This window comes from Phacochoerus africanus, chromosome 5 (assembly GCF_016906955.1).
Source record: "Phacochoerus africanus isolate WHEZ1 chromosome 5, ROS_Pafr_v1, whole genome shotgun sequence".
NCBI classification, from domain to species: Eukaryota; Metazoa; Chordata; class Mammalia; order Artiodactyla; family Suidae; genus Phacochoerus; species Phacochoerus africanus.
The window spans coordinates 118253510-118273410 of record NC_062548.1 but is presented as its reverse complement, the minus strand read 5'-3'; the positions used below and the strand labels follow the sequence as shown (position 1 = coordinate 118273410).

General features: G+C 50.6%; 1 protein-coding gene across 1 annotated transcript in view; it reads left to right on the top strand.

Annotated features, from left to right (window-relative positions):
- Positions 1-6819: 6819 nt before the first annotated feature.
- EFR3B (EFR3 homolog B) overlaps positions 6820-19901 on the top strand; it is an 83179-nt gene continuing 70097 nt past the window's right edge. The window contains exon 1 of the mRNA XM_047782512.1: positions 6820-6945. Within this exon, the coding sequence (XP_047638468.1) occupies positions 6939-6945 (7 nt within the window). The 5' untranslated portion in view covers positions 6820-6938. The remainder of the gene's footprint in view (positions 6946-19901) is intronic.

Genomic DNA, 19901 nt, shown 5'->3' with positions numbered 1-19901 from the left:
CCGGAAAAGGGAGAACTGGGCTAGAGATTCAGAAGCTGATCATTGGGGCTGATTATCAAAGAGGAGTCCTGTGGCGGAGCGGAGACCCGGGAGGGGCAATGGGCCAGGGGCTCCTAACAGGAGGGCTGCCAAAAGCAAAGCAGGTGAGTCTCACGTGGGGGAGAAGAAGAGGTGGTAGTTTCCGTGTCCAAAGCCGATCTGAGACAATGAATAGACAAATCCAAGGAGCCAGGGACTGGGCTCAGGTAGGCCACGGTCCCTTCCTCAGAGAGCTGGCATCTGGCTTCGGTAAGTCCTCGGGCTCTTCCTCCGCTAGCACCACTTTCAGCACTCAGAGTTCAGCTTCTCACAGGTCCTTCTGTTTTCTTCCGCAGTAGCCAGGGTTGCAACTTTCTGGACATGCTTTTCTTCCTCTCATCCAATTTCATTTAAAACCATTCTTTAACCAGATTGGTCAGCCTTCGGGCAAGCACTTCCTTCTGGCTGTGGTTTGATGCAGGTCTCCTTAGCATGGCCTGGAAAGCCAGATCTGACCTTCTGAGATCACCTATCTGACCAGCTACCCACTTCCTGTGTCTTCTAAGACAAGCTTATCAAGAAATGGAAAGGACACTCGGAGTTCCCGTCGCGGCGCAGTGGTTAACGAATCCGACTAGGAACCATGAGGTTGCAGGTTTGATCCCTGGCCTTGCTCAGTGGGTTAAGGATCCGGCATTGCTGTGAGCTATGGTGTAGGTCGCAGACATGGCTCAGATCCCGCATTGCTGTGGTTCTGGCGTAGGCCGGTGGCTACAGCTCCCATTGGACCCCTAGCCTGGGAACCTCCATATGCCATGGGAGCCGCTCAAGAAAAGGCAAAAAGACAAAAAAAAAAACAAAAACAAACCAAAACAGAAATGGAAAGGACACCACGGGCTTTCAAGTCCTTCAGAGTGTTGGGTGGGCATGGGTCTCCCCATGGGGGCAGGTATCCCACTCGGAGATGGGAGGTAATGGGTGGGGAAGAGCTGCCTCCTGACATCTGGGATCAAGGATGGAGTGAAAGGATGCAAGAGTCAAGGCCAAGGGCATGATAATGCCCGAGTTTTTACCAGAAGCTAGTGGACGTGGATTTGACCATAGGAAGCAGTAGCGAATGAAGGGAGCCTGACCTTGCTCTGGAGAGGGAACACAGGATAAACTGGTGGCAGTGAGGAGGATGTGGCTGGGAGACCTGGCTTAGAACTTCTTTTCTCTTCTTTTATGGCTGCACCTGTGGTATATGGAGCTTCCCAGGCTAGAGGTCAAATCGGAGCTACAGCTGCCGGCCACAGCCATAGCCACAGCCACACCAGATTCAAGCTGTATCTGCAAACTGCACCGCAGCTCACAGCAATGCCGGATCCTTAACCCACTAAGCGAGGCCAGGGATAGAACCTGCATTCCCATGGATACCAGTCGGGTTCATAACCTGCTGAGCCACAACAGGAAATCCTGGCTTAGTACTTTTAAACTTCAACTTGTTAATAAGCAGTATCTCAGACCTCACTCACTCTTTGATGAAATCTGATTTAGAGGAGGTGAAATCTATCTGTGGCAGCTTTCTCCACCCCAGACACTCTGGCCTTGCTCTCACGGGGGGCAGGCATCTCCGTGCCCCCTGAGTCCCTCCTGCAGCCCCAGGCAGCTCTCAGGAACCTGGCCCAGAGCACGTCCTACTGACCCGGACCCTGGGCTGTTTCCGGTGTGGGGGAGTTGCAGTCTTCAGCCCTTAGATACCCACCGGCTCCCATACTTGGCTATTGTTTTTATAGGCTGTTCTTTCCCTGAGGCTTCTGAGAAGTAGGTCAAGGTACTGGCTTTCAGGGAGAGGTGCCAGAGGTTCAAGTCACCAGGCCTGGAGTCAGGAATCTTGAGTTCTGCTTCAGGCTTTGGAGCTGTGATAATCTCAGGGGTCTCCTCCCCTCCGGTTTGCCCTCGGCCCTTCCCTAAATCTCCTGATTTTTCCCCCTGAAGCTGAATTCCCCGGGGCGGTCATTTCCTTCCTCTTCCCGCCCTCCGAAGAAAGGCCCTTGCAAGCTGTGGGCTGCTGGAGGCTGGGGCCTGAAGCCGGAGCTGCTGCCGTTTGCGTTTGCGCAGCTGATGGGGAGATTAGAGGCTTGTGTCTCTAATCACGGTCAGGCAGGTGGGGCTGTGTGAGCTGGTGTGTCAGGAAGTCGGACCCCCAGAGTAAACGACAGGCCTGGCAGTGTGGAGCCAGAGATGCGAGCCAGAGTTTTATGTGATGGCTGTGGATGGCCTCCTGCTTCTAAGCCTGCCTTTCTCTGAGTACAGGGAAATGCAGCCTCTGGTTCAAAAGGAAACTCGGGGAATTGGGTGCTTGCTCAGGGCACAGGGAATCATTCGAGTTGCTGCAACAAAGGGCATTGTTCAGAGTGACTGTGTCAACCAGGCAAGCTTGGCCAGAGAATAATAATCTTTTCCAAGGCATAGTTCCTCCAGCCTGACTCCCCCAGCCCCACAGACTCTGAAGGCAGCTGATGCCACAGGGGTCCACCACTGAGGGCCTAGGCATGGGTGGAAGTTAGAGCATCTGCTTTGGTCTGGATAGCCTGAGACCCTCTCCAATCTCCACCCTCCAAACTCAGGTGAGGGGGAGTGGAATACAGGTGAGGAAGAGGAGGAATCGAGGTAAAGCCAGGGAGAAACGGTGGGGTCGAAACTCTTAGGTATTGCTAGGAAGAACAATTCCATTTAAAGTGTAGTTGTTGGAGTTCCCATCGTGGCTCGGTGGTTAACGAATCCGACTAGGATCTCTGAGGTTGCGGGTTCGATCCCTGGCCTCACTCAGCGGGTTAAGGATCCTGCGTTGCCGTGAGCTGTGGTGTAGGCCGGCAGCTACAGCTCTGATTAGACCCCTAGCCTGGGAACATCCGTATGCCACAGGAGCAGCCCTGGGAAAGGCAAAAAGACAAAAAAATTTTTAAAATAATAAAGTGCAGTTGTTATGTGTCTGTCAGTGTGGACTGTAAGGCATCATGCTGTCGTGGAAAGAAAATGAGTCATGGAGTTCCCACTGTGGCTCAGTGGGTTAAGAATCTGCAGCAGCACAGGTCACCATGGAGGCATAGGTTTGATCCCTGGGCTGGTGCAGGATCAGGTATTGCCTCAGCTGGGGCTCGGATTCAGTCCCTGACTGCGAACTTCCATATGCTGTGAGTAGAGACATTTAAAAAAAAAAGTAAAAGAAATCTCGGGTAAGTGTTTCCTGGGTTTGCATTCCCACTCATTTTCTAGAATTCCAATTACTATGATAGAGACCCCTAGAAGAACAGAATAGAGCTTCAAGAAGAAAAAAACATCCCAGATGGACGTTGAAGAATTGGCAGGATTTCTAGCTGAGGAGGTGGTGTAAACAATTCCAGTCAGAGGGGCTACGATTTGCAAAGGTCAGGTTGGCGGAGGGTAGGGAGTATGTGAAGCGCAGCCTGGAGCCTGAGAAGTGAATTCCATGCCATTTATTAGAGAGTTATCTTACCTTTCGGGGCCTCCATTTCCCAGCTATAAAATGGGAATAATAGTATGGACTTTGCAGGGCTGCTGAGAGCGTTACATCATGTACCCTGTGTAAAGTGCTTGGCACAGGACCCACGGCTCAGGGGGGCGTTCAGTAAAGGCTATTTCTTCTCCACTTTCCTTCTGTCATACCCATCTCATGTTTTGCATTTCTTCAGATAAGGTAAGAACCTGCTGGGGTAGGAATTCCAATTCTGACTTTCTCTTCTTTCCATCCTCCTCCGTGTCTGTTACCTACTTGGTGTCTTCTCATGGGCAGACTATTCTGGATATTGGGGTCTTTGTTTTATTTTTTATTTTTTATCTTTTTAGGGCCACACCCACAGCATATGGAAGCTCCCAGGCTAGGGGTCGAATCAGAGCTGTGGTTGCTGGCCTACGCCCCAGCCACAGCAACGCCAGATCCGAACTGTGTCTGCGACCTGCACCACAGCTCATGGCAATGCCGGATCCTTAACCCACTGAGCGAGACAACCTTCATCCTCATGGATACTAGTTGGGTTCTTTACCACTGAGCCACATTGGGAGCTCCTGGGTGGCTGTGAGCTGGAAGACTGTGTTCCCCCCACGTCTCAGCTTCCTTGTATGTAACAGGACCCTAGACTTCTGCAGCACCATTTCTTGAACCCATTTTATCTCACTATCTTGGCTACACCTCAGAGAAGCTGGGTATGGATCTCAGTCTTTCCCCACTGAACGTATAGACCCAGAAGGGTCTAAGTCTGCGTGCAGACTGGCCAGAGTGACCCCATCTCTATGCCTTTAGGGGTCCAGAGGGATATATATGTGTGTGTGTATATATATATAACTGGGAATGCAGGTTAGTGGGAGGGGAGGCCCACTCCAGGCTGGTTCAGTCATGAGGATCTAGGAGCAACCTCCCAAAAGATGGAGCCAACTCAAGTTGCCAGAGAAAACATAGGTTGAATCTGAATTTCAGATTTAGATAAAACTTTTTTTTTAGTATAATATTCCCCTAATATTGCATGGACATACACTAAAAATTATTCCTTGTTTATTCAAAATTCAGATTTAATTGGTCATCCTGTATTTTTATTTGCTAAAGCTGGCAGCCCTAGATTTCACAGGAAAGCCTTTGGATCCGGCACTCAAGGCCCTCCCAACATGGCCCCAGATCTGCTACCTTTCCAGGCGCCCTTCCCCTTCCGCTCCCATCCTCGACTCTGCTCCAGCCTGACCAGACTCCAGGCTGCACCCCACATACAGTCTACCCTCCACCATCCTGACATTTGCAAACTGGGGTGTCTCCGGCCAGAATTGTTTACATTATCGCCACATCTAGAAACCCTGCCCATTTTTCAAAGCCCATCTCGAATGTTTTTTCCTGCTCTTCTTCTATGGGCCGCCACCAGAATAACCATTACATTTTATTATAATTTTGCACGTCTCCCCTCTCCGGAGCGCCTTCCACAGTGTCTTGCACATAATATGCAATGATCAGAAAATATTTGATAAAAAGAATGAATTACACTCTCAGCCTTCCGAATGTCTAGAGGTCTGTGTTTCTTATGCCCAATTTACCGTATTCTTCCTTGTCATGTAATGTTTTTTTATCAATATTTGTCTTCTACTCCCTGCGAGCGACTTCACTCTGTGAAGACTCACACTGTATTTCCCACTGCGCTGCAGACACCAGTGTTTAATCAGTATGTTTTGTGTTGCACAGACTGTGGGGCGTGTATCTCTGGGTGTCCAGACCAAGCTAGACTCCAAATTCTCCCTTTTGCTCTGGCTCAAGGGCAAAAGTGACTCCCAGGAAACCTCAAAATCACCCAACCTGGTCCTCAACTGCAGAAAAGAAGGCAGAGCCTCTCTGTGGGCTGTCCAGAGGTCTAATGTGAGCTCCAGGAACCTTCCCAGAATTTCCTATGGAGCCTCCGGGACTTGCATGTGCTACTAAAGGATGAAATGAGGCAAAGAAACAGGAGCAAAACTTGGAAACATCAAGGGAGAGGGAAGGGGTGGTGAGGCTAGAGAGAAAGGGGAAACACAGGTTTGGGCTACAACAGAGAGAGCACTGTTCCAAGAGTCTAGTGACCTGGAATCTCTGGCTCTCTCCCTGCCCTGGGTGAGGAAGGAAAGATAATAAACATGTGAGTGCCCCCTGTGTACTTTCATGTAGGTTTCATTTAAATTCCCCAATAGTCCTGCAGGAAGCTGAGGTTCAGAGGGGGAAATGATTGGCTTATGGACACACAGCTCAGTGTATCTGGGAAAAAGAACATACATTAACCTCTCGTAGTGGCACCTTCCTCTTCATGAAGACATGACTAAGATTTTCACCTCCTTAACTTTTCTATTAGTAGAATATTTTGAGGACAAAACCTCTTAGTCATGGGTCAAAGGAGAAATTAAGGAAAAGGTTTGGAAAGGACAGGTGAATGTGAGAAGCCTTAGGGAAGTCCTGATCTGGGCTAGAAGATGTTCAGGGTGTGGGCGTGAGCCTTCTGCCCCTTTGTGTGGTTCTCACAAGGTCACAGAGGGTGAAGTCGGCCCTGGGGCAGAGGTGGGGAGGATCCTGGCGGCAAAGCTTGTGAATTACACTTGTGAATCTAGAAGAAAAGCAAGCCGACTTCCGGCAGCACTTGAGGGGTGGGACGGGTATGTCTTCTGCGTACCTTGGCCCAGGAAGGACGCTTTGGTAGCAAGTACCTGGCCAGAGAGTGGCTGGGAGGGCCACGGGCTGAGTACTTAATTAGAGAATGAGATTTATTAAGGGGGCCAAGGGAGAGGGTAGGTCTGTTCCCTCAATTCCTCTTCCTGCCCCGCCCCCCGGCTCAGCCAACGCATTCTGGATAAAACTGGGGGAGATTGTCCATCTGCATCTTCCAGCACCCCCGCCGACCCTCGGGGCCCGCAGGTTGTGGGAGGGCTCAGCCATCTGGCCGAGGATTCCGACGGGAGCTGGGTGGGTTCTTTCCCCTGGGGGACACTGCCGCGGGAAAACGTGCCACCCAGCACCTGGGGGCGACAGCTTAGGAAAGGTGCTTCTAGGGATTTGGGCTTCTCTGAGGCTGAGAATGGCCCGGGGGCGAGGCGGAGCATGGGCGGGGCGACTGGCGGTGGCAGAGCCCCGGGGGAGGGACTTAATTAGCATAGACCCCGCCCCTCCCCGCGCAGCCCAGCCCAGAAACCGGAGCGGAGGCCGGCCGCGCTCAGCCCCGGCTGCTGAATGGGCGCGCGGCTGCTGGCCCCTGCCCTCCCGCGTGCAGCCCCCGCTCCTGCTCCCGCTCCCGCTCCTGCCCCGCCCCGGCCTCCGCCGGCCGCCGCCATCCGCCGCCCAGGCTGTGAATGAAAGGCCGGCGCCGCCGGGGGCTGGCTGCAGGCGACGCGGCCTCCCGGCAGGCGCTCGCTCCTCCAAGATGTACGGTAAGGAGGGCTCAGCCCCTGGGCTCGCAAACTTGCAGGACGTGGACTATTGTCCCCCGGCAGGGCCCCGGCGAGGGCAGGGGGCGCGGACTCGATGCCCCGCTGGGCTCTTTCTGTTGCTCTGTGAGCGCGCGCCTGTATTGGGAAGACAAAGATGCCCAGGGCCGGGGACCCTGGGGTCCTCGAGGTTCTTTGGGCCGCTCGTTTGCGAGCTGTGGGGAGGGTGGGCGGTGGTCCGTCGGGGTGGCGGAAGGGGCTCGGTGGATCCGAAGTGGCTGGGTTCTCCCTTGGAGTCTCCCTTGGAGCCGAGCAGATAGGGGGTGTTGGTGGAGGTGGTCGTGTGACAGCATTTGCAGAATTAACAAAAGCGAGTTGTGCTGGGGAGTTTTATGCGGGAAGCCGGTCGGGGATTGCGGGAGACGCTCGCTGCCTGCCTTGTGCGGGTTCCAAGGACGTGGGAGGCGGTGCCCGCGGTGCAGTGGGCTGGCCAGGGAGCCAGTTCTAGGAGCCTGGGCTCGCCGCCCCTGGATGGTCCTGGCCTCTGCCTGCTCCTGCCGCCCGCGGAACCTAGACTCCCGAAGTTCCAGATTTACCCTCCGCAGTGACGAAGGGGAGAGACGCTGCCGAGGGGGCCGCGGAGCTGTGGGTAGCCGCCTCTGCCTCTCCCCCGACCTCTTTCTCCCCCTTCCATAGCCATCCCTTCAGCTGATGGGCAACAGTTAGCCAGACCTTCATGATCCACTGTTCTGCTTTGAAAATGTACAGGAATTCATCTGGTTTTGGAGGCAGTGTGGGTAAAGAAAAGAGCCCTTTGGGTCCCAGATTGCAGTTCTGAGGAATGGGGCACTGGAGACCCAGACCGGTTTAGAAATCAGCTGCATTACAGATGTTTTGAGCTGGTGTGTGTGTGTGAGAGAGAGAAGCAGACAGACAGACAGACAAAAGGAGAGAGAGGATCCCCATGGACATTAAGTCCAGCAGAACGCAGGCTTCGGCAGCTATTTAGGGTCAGCAAGAGAGCTGGAGCTATGCTCAGCTCCCAGCCTCACTGTCAGGTGGGGGCTCAGGTGGCATCTGAGGGGTAAGTGTTGGAAGAAAAGCACATTCTCAATTTAACCCATCGCCAAGGCTGCTCAGCTGCCTCGCTCTGCAAACAGACTGTGAGTCACAAAGTTTCTTGGAGGCACAGGAAGCTGAGAGAGAGCACAGAGCAAAGGCGCAGCAGTCGGTGGGCTTCACAATTCAGAGATACTCAGCCTTTTAATCAGTCTCCTTTCCTGCTCCGTTGGTTACACATCTGCATTTCTGAACCACGTGGAAACCTCAGCAGGTCCCTTCAGCAAGTGTCATTTCTCTTGGATGGGCGGGGGGGGGGGGGGGGGGGGGGTGGGAGGGGAGGTTGGCTTCGAGCTTGTTCTGCTGGCCAGTGGGCACTCTTCGGGGAGGGAGCAAAGCATTGTGTTTTATAAGCTAGGAGGTTGTGAGGTTCCCAGGAGAGAGCTATATTTTCTTACTCTCTGTTTTCCCCCCATTTTCTGCAGAGTGAGCAGCCTAAAGCTGCAGATCACTTGACAAAAGCATGTGACTGCAGGGGCACCTGCAGTGGGGAAGGAGTTAGGACAAGGCTCATCAGGATGGGTAAGAATTAGGAACCTTGGCTCTTCTGGGTCACTCGTGGCCCTTAGTCGAGACGGTTGGATGACGGATCGCAGGATCCCTGGACATTGGGGGTCTCAGTCTGCCTCTGTTGTGTGAAGCAAGTCAAGGGCGAGTTGGATGGTACAGAAAGGTGAACGGGGAAGCTGGCCTATCTGGGTGCTGTTTGGGGGTACAGTACAGATTTTCAGTTCTTTCTTATAATATATTCTTATTCCTCCAGATGCAAACAGAGAGGGTACTTACCCCAGAATCATTTGTAGAAAGGGTCTGATGAAGGGATCCTCTGGGCAGTTGCCTGCAGCAACGTCACACCAGTGCTGGTTGGGAGACAATTACTGAGTCTCGCTTAGCTTAGCACAAAGCCATGTCTTAGGAGGTGCGGAGGTGCTCACTCGGCAACGGGAAGGCTCACTGGCCTGCATTTTAGTGTTTTCTTGACTTTCCTGAGCAGAAAAGACTCATGTCAGACTTATCATCATTCTCTCCTCAGAAGCAACAGAGTGATGAGAAAAGATGCGGATGGGGAGCTTGGGAAGGTAGAGAATCATAGGCTTGCGGTTTTTTTGTAAGATTTTTTTTTTCCTCTTATAGTTGATTTACAATCCTAGACTTCTTATATTTGGTTATTTCCCAAGTGATTTGTCTAAGGTGACACAGTTAGATGGGAAAGGGCAAAGTGACAACTGAGGCTTCCTAGCCTAGGGCCCCTCCCTCCCCTGAGGTTCATGGTAAATGCCACCAGGGCTGTTATTAACCAATGGGCAGTGAGGCCTGCTTGTAGTGCCACCAGTCACCTAAGAGCTTTAGGTAAAATTGTCCCTGGACCATCCACCTTGGTTATGGGACCCGTTATCAATGTGTATAATCTCACTCCCGCTGCCGCCTCTCAGCTGCAGGCTGATCCTGGACAGATGTACTTCTTCTCCCCCCTTGTCCCCTCCTCCCCTTACCTCTGTCCCTGCACCGCAGGCCTCCTGTGTCCTCAGTTTCCCCCATCCTCTTCCTTTTGTCTGTGGGGGAATAAAGGCCACTTGTCTTTGCTGAAGAACACAGCGCCATTTGACAGAAAGAATCCTAGGCCTGGGGTCGGCCCACCTCAACCAGAGTCACCTTAGACCAGTGGGTTTGTCTCAAGGGACTTCATCCCTGTCTAGAAAGAGGACAGCCCGTCTACCTCCCAGGTCTGTATGAACCTCAAAGCCGGACACGGGATGTGATGGTGCGTTAGAAGAGGTTCTGCCCTCACAGGGCCTGTGCCCTTCAGGTCTTCTTGGGCCTTTACCCGTCTCTCTTCCTCTCTGCCAGCGCCTGAGGATGCTGGGTTGCGTCACCTCCCACTCCCCTTAAACCCAGTGCGCCCCTCGCCCTCCGTAGCCCTTCTACCCGCTGCACTACAGCAGCTTCCCCTCATCAGACCCTCTCCAGCTGCCTCCTCCCTTGTCACTCATTCCTCAACCCCGGTCCCTTTCTGGAAATGGCTCTCTGAGAAGACGCAGGTGACTCCCCCCCCGTCTCCTTTACTCCCCACCATCATCAACGCAGGTGGACAAGGCACCTCGAACATAAAAAGCACCTGGTACCGAGGCTCGGAAGATGGTGGGCAGATTCTGTGCAAAAATGGATTCCCATTAGGGGTGTGTGTGTGTGTGTGTGTGTGTGTGTGTGTGTGTGTGTTGGAATTATATAACTAAAAGTTTCCCCATCCCTTTCCCCGGGATGGTCCCGCCTAGGGCGCCCCACTTCCCCACCAGGGGAGGCTGAGGTCTCTAAGAAGCGCCACCCTCCAGAATTAGGGCAGCCGGCCCCCAGGACGATTGGGAAAGGACGTGCCCACAACCAGCGCCTGAGCGGCCCCATCCCGCTAACACAGAAGCTGCTCTAACGAATCCCTCGCCTCTAGGTGCTGCCTCATCCCCAGCATCTGCCGTTCCCCATGCTCTGTGATTGAGAAAGCGGACTGTAGGGAAAATAGCAACCCAGCAGCGGCGCCCAACTTTCTGTCCATGCGCATGGCACAGCACACGTGTGTGACTGCTGTGGGTGGCGTGGAGATGTACAGGGTGGGGTACAGAGGCTCACCTTTGCAGATGGCACCCTGGATCCTGCTGTTCTCATCGCAGGAGACTCCCAGAACATACACACAACACACACACACACACACACACCCACACACCCACACACCCCCATGCTTCAACCTCGCCGCTCAAATCCGAAGGCAGCCCCAGGGTGCAGTGTAGGGCTTGTTGGGGGGAGAGGGGGGAGATGTGTGGTCTGTTCCCCCCCATCTCCCTTACTCCCCTTAGGAGGGGGGCAGGGTGAGCGAAGCGTTTTCTCTTTCTCGCTGCTCCCAGTTCAGGAAATTCAAACAGCTGCAGTTTTCCTCTTACGCAAGAGGACATTTATTTATGAATTTTATTTGTAAATAAAAATAAAAAGTTACTATCTCCTTATAGAGACTCTAGAAAAGGGAGAAGGGGAAAAACCCATCCACAGTCCTGCCGACTAGAAGCCCCGCCCTTTCTGTTGTTACATAAATTATCCCTCAGACTTGTGCTCACCTGCTCTTGCCCTTTCTTTTCTCTTTCTCACCTGCTCTTGGAGCGTCACCCTGGTCACGGTGGTGGCCCTGCCCCTCAGGTAACTTTGGACCTGACTTTCTGAGCCTGTTTGCTCAGGATCATTCAGGACGAGACACCTGCTGCCATGTTCTCATTCGCGTTCTTCAACTCTCTCTTCTCTCTGTTTCTTAATTTATAGAAAGGGGCAAAAATAAAAATAAAAACTTATGTCACATAAGCCTAATAGCAGTGTTTGTGATGCTGTTCCTGGTATAAGCAAAAGAAAAATCTGCTTTGAAAAGCATCTTTTTTTTTTTTTTTTTCTGGTAGTCTTCCAATTCTTCTAGAAAATCTGGAAAATACAGTAAACTATAAACAAGCACAACTGCTTCTACTGTTTGTACACTCTTTGCCTCCATGCATTTGTTTATATAGTTAGAATTATTCATTTTACCTAATTTTGTTTTCTATTTGTTTCTACTTAACATTAGACTATAAACATTCCCCCACCCCCAAGTTAATACAAAATTACTGGCTGCCCTTTAATGCCATTTTAATGTTCTGGAACAGTCCACTGAATGGATATATAATTTCTTTATTATACATTTAAGTTGTTCATAAAGATTCATTATAACCCTGGGAGGAGTACCTGGTGCCCAAAGCTTTCTCTGAACTTTGAAATAGTTCCCTTGGTTATAACCCTCCAAATGGGTTGATCAAGGCATATAAGTATTTTAAAGCTTTGTTACATGTGGTCAAATTATTTTCAATTTGTATTGATTATACTCCCACTAGCATGTTTGGTTTTGTGTTGTTTTGTTTGTCTTTTTAGGGCCCCACCTGAGGCATATGGAGGTTCCCAGGCTAGGGGTCCATTCAGAGCTATAGCAGCCAGCCTACACCACAGCCACAGCAACACCAGATCTGAGCCACATCTGTGACCTACACCACAGCTCACGGCAAGGCAGGATTCTTAACCCGCTGAGTGAGACCGGGGATCGAACCCTCAACCTCATGGTTCCTAGTTCAATTTGTTTCCACTGCGCCATGACGGGAACTCCCTCTAGCAGTTTTGAGAGCACCTATCTCCTTGCACTTTCAAAAGCATTACAGATTGAGATTTCTTCCTAACTTTTGCAATTTGATAGAAAAATCCTATCATTTTAACCTGTATTTTTAATTACTAGTGACGTTAAACACTTCCTATGTTTTCGAACCTTTTGCATTTTAGCAAACTGTCACATGAGTATGAGTACTTTATTTATTGAGGATTTAACCATTTGCCTGTTCTTTGCTTTATGCTTTGTGCGTTGACGGAAATAGACATAAACCATTTGTGGAGTGTTGGCTGTATGTGACATCATGGGGGATAAAAAAAATGTATGAAAGTTCTTTCCATCAGGAAGATGACAGTTTCCGTGGGCAAATGAGTCGTAAAACCTGTAAAAAATTACACAGTAAAAGGCAGATTTGGAGAGTTCCCCTTGTGGTGCAGCGGAAACAAATCCAACTAGTATCCATGAGGTTGCGGGTTCAATCCCTCGCCTTGCTCAGTGGGTTAGGGATCCGGTGTTGCTGTGAGCTGTGGCATAGGTTGCAGACACAGCTCAGATCTGGCATTGCTGTGGTTGTGGTGTAGGCTGGCAACTGCAGCTCCGATTCCACCCCTCGCCTGGGAACCTCGTGTGCTGCGGATGTGGCCCTAAAAAGCAAAGCAAAACAAAACGAAACCCGGCAGAGTCAGTAAAATGACACCGGTGGACTGGAGTTACTCTTCAGATGCTCCGCTAGCACTATCTTGAAGTGGAATAGACCCTTGGGAGGTGGAGCCATCTGGGAGGCTTTTGAGGAGAGCAGGTGTCAGTGTGAGGTTCTAAGGGCTGGATTGGGGGTGGGGAGTGGGGGCCACCCCCCCAATGGTGGGGGTGGTGGGGGGCTTGTGCCCGGTAGACCAGCCATGTGAGTAAGTAGTTGGAGGTGGGGAAACAGAAGACACGTCCAGGGACAGTTTAGGGCAGCTGTCTGGTGCTGGGCAAAATTGAGGTGGAGAATTATGTTGGATGGAGAAGGAGATTTTGTCAGGATAAGAAGTTTTCACTTATCCCTGTGAGCAGTAGGAGCCAGTGAAGAGTTTCAAACGGTCAAATTGCTGATTTGCTCAATGGATGTTTTAAAGAAATGAAACAGGGGGCACAGCGCAGAGTGGGGGAGGGGTCATGGGAAAATGAAGGAAAGAAGAGGAGATAGAAGCTGAGGTCACAGGTAGTAACCTAAGGGGTAAGACAACTTTGGACCAGTCACAGTTACGCACGTGCAATGGAAGATGTTTGCCCCTTAAAAAGAGCAGTAGGACTCCGTGAGTGGGAAGGGTGCAGGTGGGGATAAGGTGAATTGAAACTTTAAAACAATTCCCATCAGAGAAAAAAATGTGTGTTATATAAGCAGATATAAAAAATAGTTCTTTTTGAAATAGGTGCTATGAGCTCCTGCTATGGAACAGTGGAAACGAATCCATGAGGATCTGGGTTCGATCCCTAGCCTCACACAGTGGGCCTGGGATCCAGGGTTGCCGTGAGTTGTGTAGTTTGCAGACACAGCTTGGATCTGGCATTGCTGTGGCTATGATGCAGGCCGGCAGCTTCAGCTCTGATTCAACCCCAAGCCTAGGAACTTTCATGTGCTGCTTTTTCTTTCTAAAAAGAAAAAAAAAAAAAGTGCTAAGTTATCTGGAGTAGTAAATCTGTTATAATCTAAGTTGTTCTAAAGAGGATTTGGAGCATATATTTTACACACACACGTGCTACAGTAAGTAAAGAGATCAATGCAAAGAAAATTTAAGAGTAAAACAGGAAAAAAGGAAAAGCCAAAAATAAAGTTGTATCAGGGAAAAAAGACCTACAAACCAACCCTCCTGCAAGTTCAGTTTTGAGCTTCCTATAGTCCAAGAGAGGAGAAAAATCATTTGCAAGACTCAAAGCATATATAAAAAAAAATTTAGTGCAATTGCCTAGGACAAATAAAGCTTTTTGAGAGGCTAAGATCTGAAAGAAATTCCTCCCTGAATTCCTCCTTAAAAAGGAGATATTTCAGGAGTTCCTGTTGTGGCCCGGCAGGTTACAAACCCAACTAGTATCCATGAGGATGTGGGTTCAATCCCTGGCCTCACTCAGTGGGTAAGGATCCTGCATTGCTATGGCTCTGATGTAGGCCGGCAGCTGCAGCTCCAACTTGACCCCAGCCTGGGAAGTTCCATTTGCTGCAGGTACGGCCCTAAAAAAGAGCAAAAAAAAAAAAATTTTTTTAAAGGAGCTATTTAATAAATATCGGTCTAAATTATTCTTTTGAAAACATGGGTCCCTTTATCAGCCCCATCCCAGTGTGTAGAGTAGGAAGACCAGTCCAAATGCAAGTTCAGGGATTCTGACCCCTCCCTCTGAAACTGCTGCGGGCCCTGCTCTCAGCTTCCTTCCTGGTTTGCCCTAAGCTCCCTTTGCAGCTGCCGATGTTATTTCTCCTTCCCCGAAGGAGTATGAGTCTTTGAAGAGGTTGCTCCCTGGAGACGGCATTCCTGCCTCAACCCAGGGAGGCTGTGGGTCCCTCTCATTCATGTGCCTTATTTCAATGCACTCACGGTCTGGCCATTGACCACAAGCTAACACTTCTCTTGTCTGTGTAGCCCCGGCAAAGCAGGGAGCTCCCTTGCCTTGTCTCCCCCCACCCCCCGCACCTTTCCAGCTGGGAGCCCTGCCTGATACAGAGTAGGTGCTCAGAAACCTTGCCGAAAGCAGGAATCCTGAGCTAGAGGTCATTTCAAAAAGCTATTTCTTTGTGACTTCTGACCCTCTATGTGTTAGTTCAGCCTCAACTGTGTTTTGAATAACCATGCAATTATTATTACTTTGTTTCCTTCCTTGGATCCAGCTATGAGCGCTGCAGGTTATGTGCCAAGGACCTTTTGGGTGTTTACTGATGAAATCCTCCCCAAATTCGAGGAGTTGGGAATTATCATTTTCATTTAAGAAATGAGAAAACTCAGGGTCTGAGGGTTTCAGGGACCCACCTCGGCTCCACAGTTGTGTGATGGGGCTGGGATTTGAACCTCGGCCCTTCCAGCTTCAGACTGCGGATGCACACTCCCTCCCCCCCCACCCCCCCCACCCCCCGCCACTGCTGTCCTTAGAATGTTCTGAGTATTTCAGAGAACACGGGTCTTTCCTTTGCAGGGCTCAGCGTACTGCACAGTCGGTGTTGGTTTGGGAAAAGAGGAGAGCACACGAGTCAGGGCTGGAGCCCCGTGGGAACGTGCCTTCTCCTTGGTCCCAGGCTGGTCGATGGGGAAGCTGGGAGCCCCCCCTTTTGGTTGGAGTTGCTGCCCCCTCTTTTATCACTTTTTTGCTTTGTCAGAGGGAGAAAGGGCCCTGGGAAGAGTCTGGGGAACCTAGATGAGGAAACGAGGTGAGAGAGGTCAGGAGAGTGGGTCAGTGCCAGTGACGGCAGGAAAAACAGCGGAGCGTGGACACGCATCTCAGTGCTCGTAACACGGCCAGTGCTTGGCCTGGAGGACCAAGGACCCGAGTCTGGGGCCTTCCATTCACAGAAGGACCTTCCGCTTTTCTGATAGTTTATCTGTGAACTAAAACGCCTTCCTGGAGCTCCCTGTTGGCTCCTCAGGTTAAGGATCTGGCATTGTTACTGCAGTGGCTTGGCTTGTTGCCGCAGCGAGGTTTTGATCCCTGGCCTGGGAACGTCCTCATGCTGCTGCTGTGGCCAAAAACAAAAACGAAAAAACAAAACCAAACTCCTTCCCTATCTCTTCAGGTCCAGCCAGTCTGGAAGCAGGGACTGCTGTCTCAGAGAGGGGGTGTCAGGGCTGGGCCCTGTGTGTGTGTTGGGGGACCATGGTCCAAGTCTCCAGGGGCCATCTTCTAGCCACAGGACCCTAGATGTTAGTTCCTCTCTCTCTGAGCCCGTTCCTTCCTGTATGACATGGGGATAGATAATTAGTCTGCTTTGTATAGTGAGCAGGTCAAATGAGGAAATATCGACGTACATGCATTTACATTACAGAGCATTTACCTATGAAAGGGGGTAGTTTCACCATCTGACCAACTCCTGTGGATGCTTCAGGAGCATGGCCACACCCTCTCCAGAATCAGTGATAATGCCTGCTTATGAGGTTGCCTGTGTCATATTTAGATGGTGTAGAATCCCTAGACAGAGGATCTGGCCGTAAGAATGTCAAACCAGGAGTTCCCGTTGTAGCTCAGCAGGTTACAAATCCACCTCGTATCCATTGGGATGCAGGTTTGATCCCTGGCCTCAAGCAGAGGGTTAAGGATCCAGCGCTGCCGTGAGCTGTGGTGTGGGTCACAGAGAAGGCTCGGATCCCGAGTTACTGTGGCTGAGGTGTAGGCCAGCCGCTGTAGCTCTGATTCGACCCCTAGCCTGAGAACCTCCAGTTGCCACAGGTGTGGCCCTAAAAAGACAAAAAAAAAAACCCACAACAAAACAAAACAAAACAAAACAAACCCAAAAAACAAAAGAGAATGTCAAACTAGAGCTGCTGCAAGATTGGCAAGCTGGGCACCTGCCTCTGGGAAGTCTGCCTGCCAGGAGGGGGCCCCGAGAGGCGCCAGCCATCGTGCTCATGCTGTTGAGTGCTCTCCTGTCTCCTAGAGGCCATCTGCCGATTGGCCGTCCATGACCGTGGCCCTCCCATTCCTGCACCAGAAAGATAAGCAAATCAATTAAACCACAAAGAGGACAGATGCGACGTCTTCAGGTCCGACTATGCTAAATTCTTATGCATTAGTAAAATAAAGCACTGTTGAGTCTGTCATTTCTGTTCATTATCTCCACTCAGAACAACCCTTGGGTGGTGGATGGCATTACATCTATGGCTGAGCTGGGGAACACAGAGATGCGGAGACCAAGAACGGGCCCAAGGTCGTGCAGCTGGTCCAAGTTCCTTCTCTCCATGGTCTCCTAAGCCAGTGTTTGGAGAGCTGCATGTGAGATTAAAACACCGCTTTTGTACCTGATGGCAATAGCAAGGGTCTTGTGCCAAACAACAAATTGCACCACAAGAGAAGAATTCCAAGCTGAGTATTTTTCGTAGATTGTTACATAGTCTCTTTGTGCCTTGACATCTAGGAATGTGGGTGCTGGATGAGGTTTAGTGCCCTAAGGTGCGTTCCGTAGTCTGCCTATGAGTCTGAGAATTAGGCATCCTGGGCTCAAATGCTAACATGCTCATTACCCTATAGAAGGACCAAGGAATCTGAGAGCCCGGAATCTTAGATGCTGAGCTTGGCAGGGCTCCAAGCTTCATCGTAACTATTCAGAGAGACTTTTCTTCATGTCCCAACTTTCTTTTTAGGTGAATGGTACTTTAACGTTTATAAATGGTGTGACGAGGAAGCCCTAAGGTACAAGAACATTTACAGAGACCTTGACTGAAGATCTCTTGTAATAAAGCAATGCATTCCTTCCCCAGTTCCCCCTAGCTTTTCCCTCCTTGTGCGGAAGGTGTGTTTCAAGAGCAGAATCATACAGGGTAGATGCTGGAAAAATCCAGAGCCCTGCAGCCTCTGCCACGCCTTCTCTGTGTCCCCACTGTATCTTATAATTTGCTGTTATTTTTGTCACTTATTTGTCACACTGCATGCCATTTATTTCTTTACACACTCGATCTGTGAACCTCTTGAGGACACAACCTCTACCTTAATTTTCTTTGTTTTCCCTAGGATCTAGGAGAGATTTTTGGTCTGTCGTAAGAGCTCACATGTTGGCATTGAACTATAAGATAATTACATGCGCCTTCATCCATCATACCTACCTGGCGGCCCAGTTTTCTGAGGTACCAGGGATGGTGAGCTGGGGAATCTCTCTAAGGTCAGAGAGAATCCTGTAGTGACAATAGTATTTTATCATCTTACTATGCCTTCCTGCATCGACCATAATTTTGTATAGAATAAAGAATATACCAGGAGTTCCCATTGTGGCTTAGTGGGTTAAGAACTCAACAAAGTATCCGCGAAGATGCTGGTTTGATCCCTGGCCTCGCTCAGTGGGTTAAAGATCCAGCACTGTTGCAAGCTGTGGTGTAGGTTGCAGATGCAGCTCAGATCTGGCATTGCTGTGGCTGTAGGTTACAGCTGCAGCTCTGGTTTGACCCCTAGCCTAGGAACTTCCACACACCAGCGGTGTGGCCGTTAAGAATATGCCAGAATATAACCATTTGGCTTTTCCTCCAGACTTTCATGGTGTTAGTCATGAGCAACAGCCACTTGGCCTACCGACGAGATGGTTAAGGCAGTTCCTGCATATTTCTTTCTTGGTTTGTGGCACTTAGAATAAACGTTACCATCATTTTCTTCCAAAAGAAAGGTCACTTTGTAGCATAATTATGAGTAAATCTTCATTTTGCTTTCCATTCATATCGTTTGTGCATTATTCTTTCACAGAACAGGGAAAGATAAAAAGGCTTTTTTGAGGCAAAAGCAAGGAAATGTCTGTTTGTCGCGGCTTCGAAGCACCTGGCCAGAATGTTCCTGGATAAAGCTCTCTGCAGCCTTGGGCGCCTTTGGTCTCAGGGCTGAAGTTCAGGGGCACCACAAGGAATAGCAGGTGCGCTGACCTGGGCTGAGGGTGCTATACAGACGGTAGAAAAGGGAAAAGCTACCTCGGCGGTCCCATTGGTTCCATCAAACCCCTCGAGAGGGGGCTGGTCCTCCTAGCGGGCCAGGGCCAGTGGTGCTCAGTAGAGTGGACTTGCCTTGCTGTCTTGAGTCCTTTCACCCCAAAGCTATTGCACAGAACCGCTGGGAATGTCCTCTTCCCCGCCAGACAGCCCTGTGGGAGAAGAACAGGGCCGAGTGTTCTGGAGAGGAGTGGGTGGTGCTGGACGTCCTGCAAGGCCTCCTTCTGCTTCCCCAGGGACGTTCTTTTCTGCGGCGGGGGCAGGGCCGGAGGAGGGGGGCCTTCAGGGCTGAGTCAGACTCTGTTGCTGTGTGAATCAGGGCAAGAGTCTCAACCTCCCTCTCGTGTGGGTTCACCGTCATAAGCTGGCAGAACTGGGCTGCCTGGTCCTTAAGAGCTTCTCTGTTCTTAACGTCTACAAATGGGTTGGGGCAACTGGGTGAGACAGGAGGGATGGGGGTGCCTCCCCAGCAGGAATTTTCCAAAGATCTTAGTCGTAACACAGGACTGGGGTCTCGGGTCCTTCATGTAACCTGGCCTTGCATCCGTTTCCTCGTTGATGAGATGGGGTTAATGCTCCCTTTGTTAACTCAGACGGTGTCTGTCCTGGGGTTCCTGTTGCGCAGAGGGATGCTGACCGGTATGCGGGGGGGAGGTGTGGATAAGAGCCAGTGCTGGGCGCTGTGATTCCGGCTCTCTGTACGTTCAGGTTTCACGAGAGTCCTGTGTGGGAGACATTCTTCTCCCCTCTCCCATTGTCAGATAAGGATACCAAAGTTCAGAGAAACTAAATGCCTTGTCCAGGGTCATCCAGCGCCTTAAGTGGCATAACTAAGAAAAGAACCAGATCTGTCTTTTTTCCCAACCCTATTCTCTTTTATTCCAAAAGGACTCTTATTTAAAACACTATTATTAATTGGATTGCATCTACATTTAAGACTTTTGTGCACCAAAGGACACTACCCAGAGAGTGAAAAGGCAGCCCACAGAATGGGGACCATGAGAATATTTGTGAATCGTATATCTGATAAGGGATTT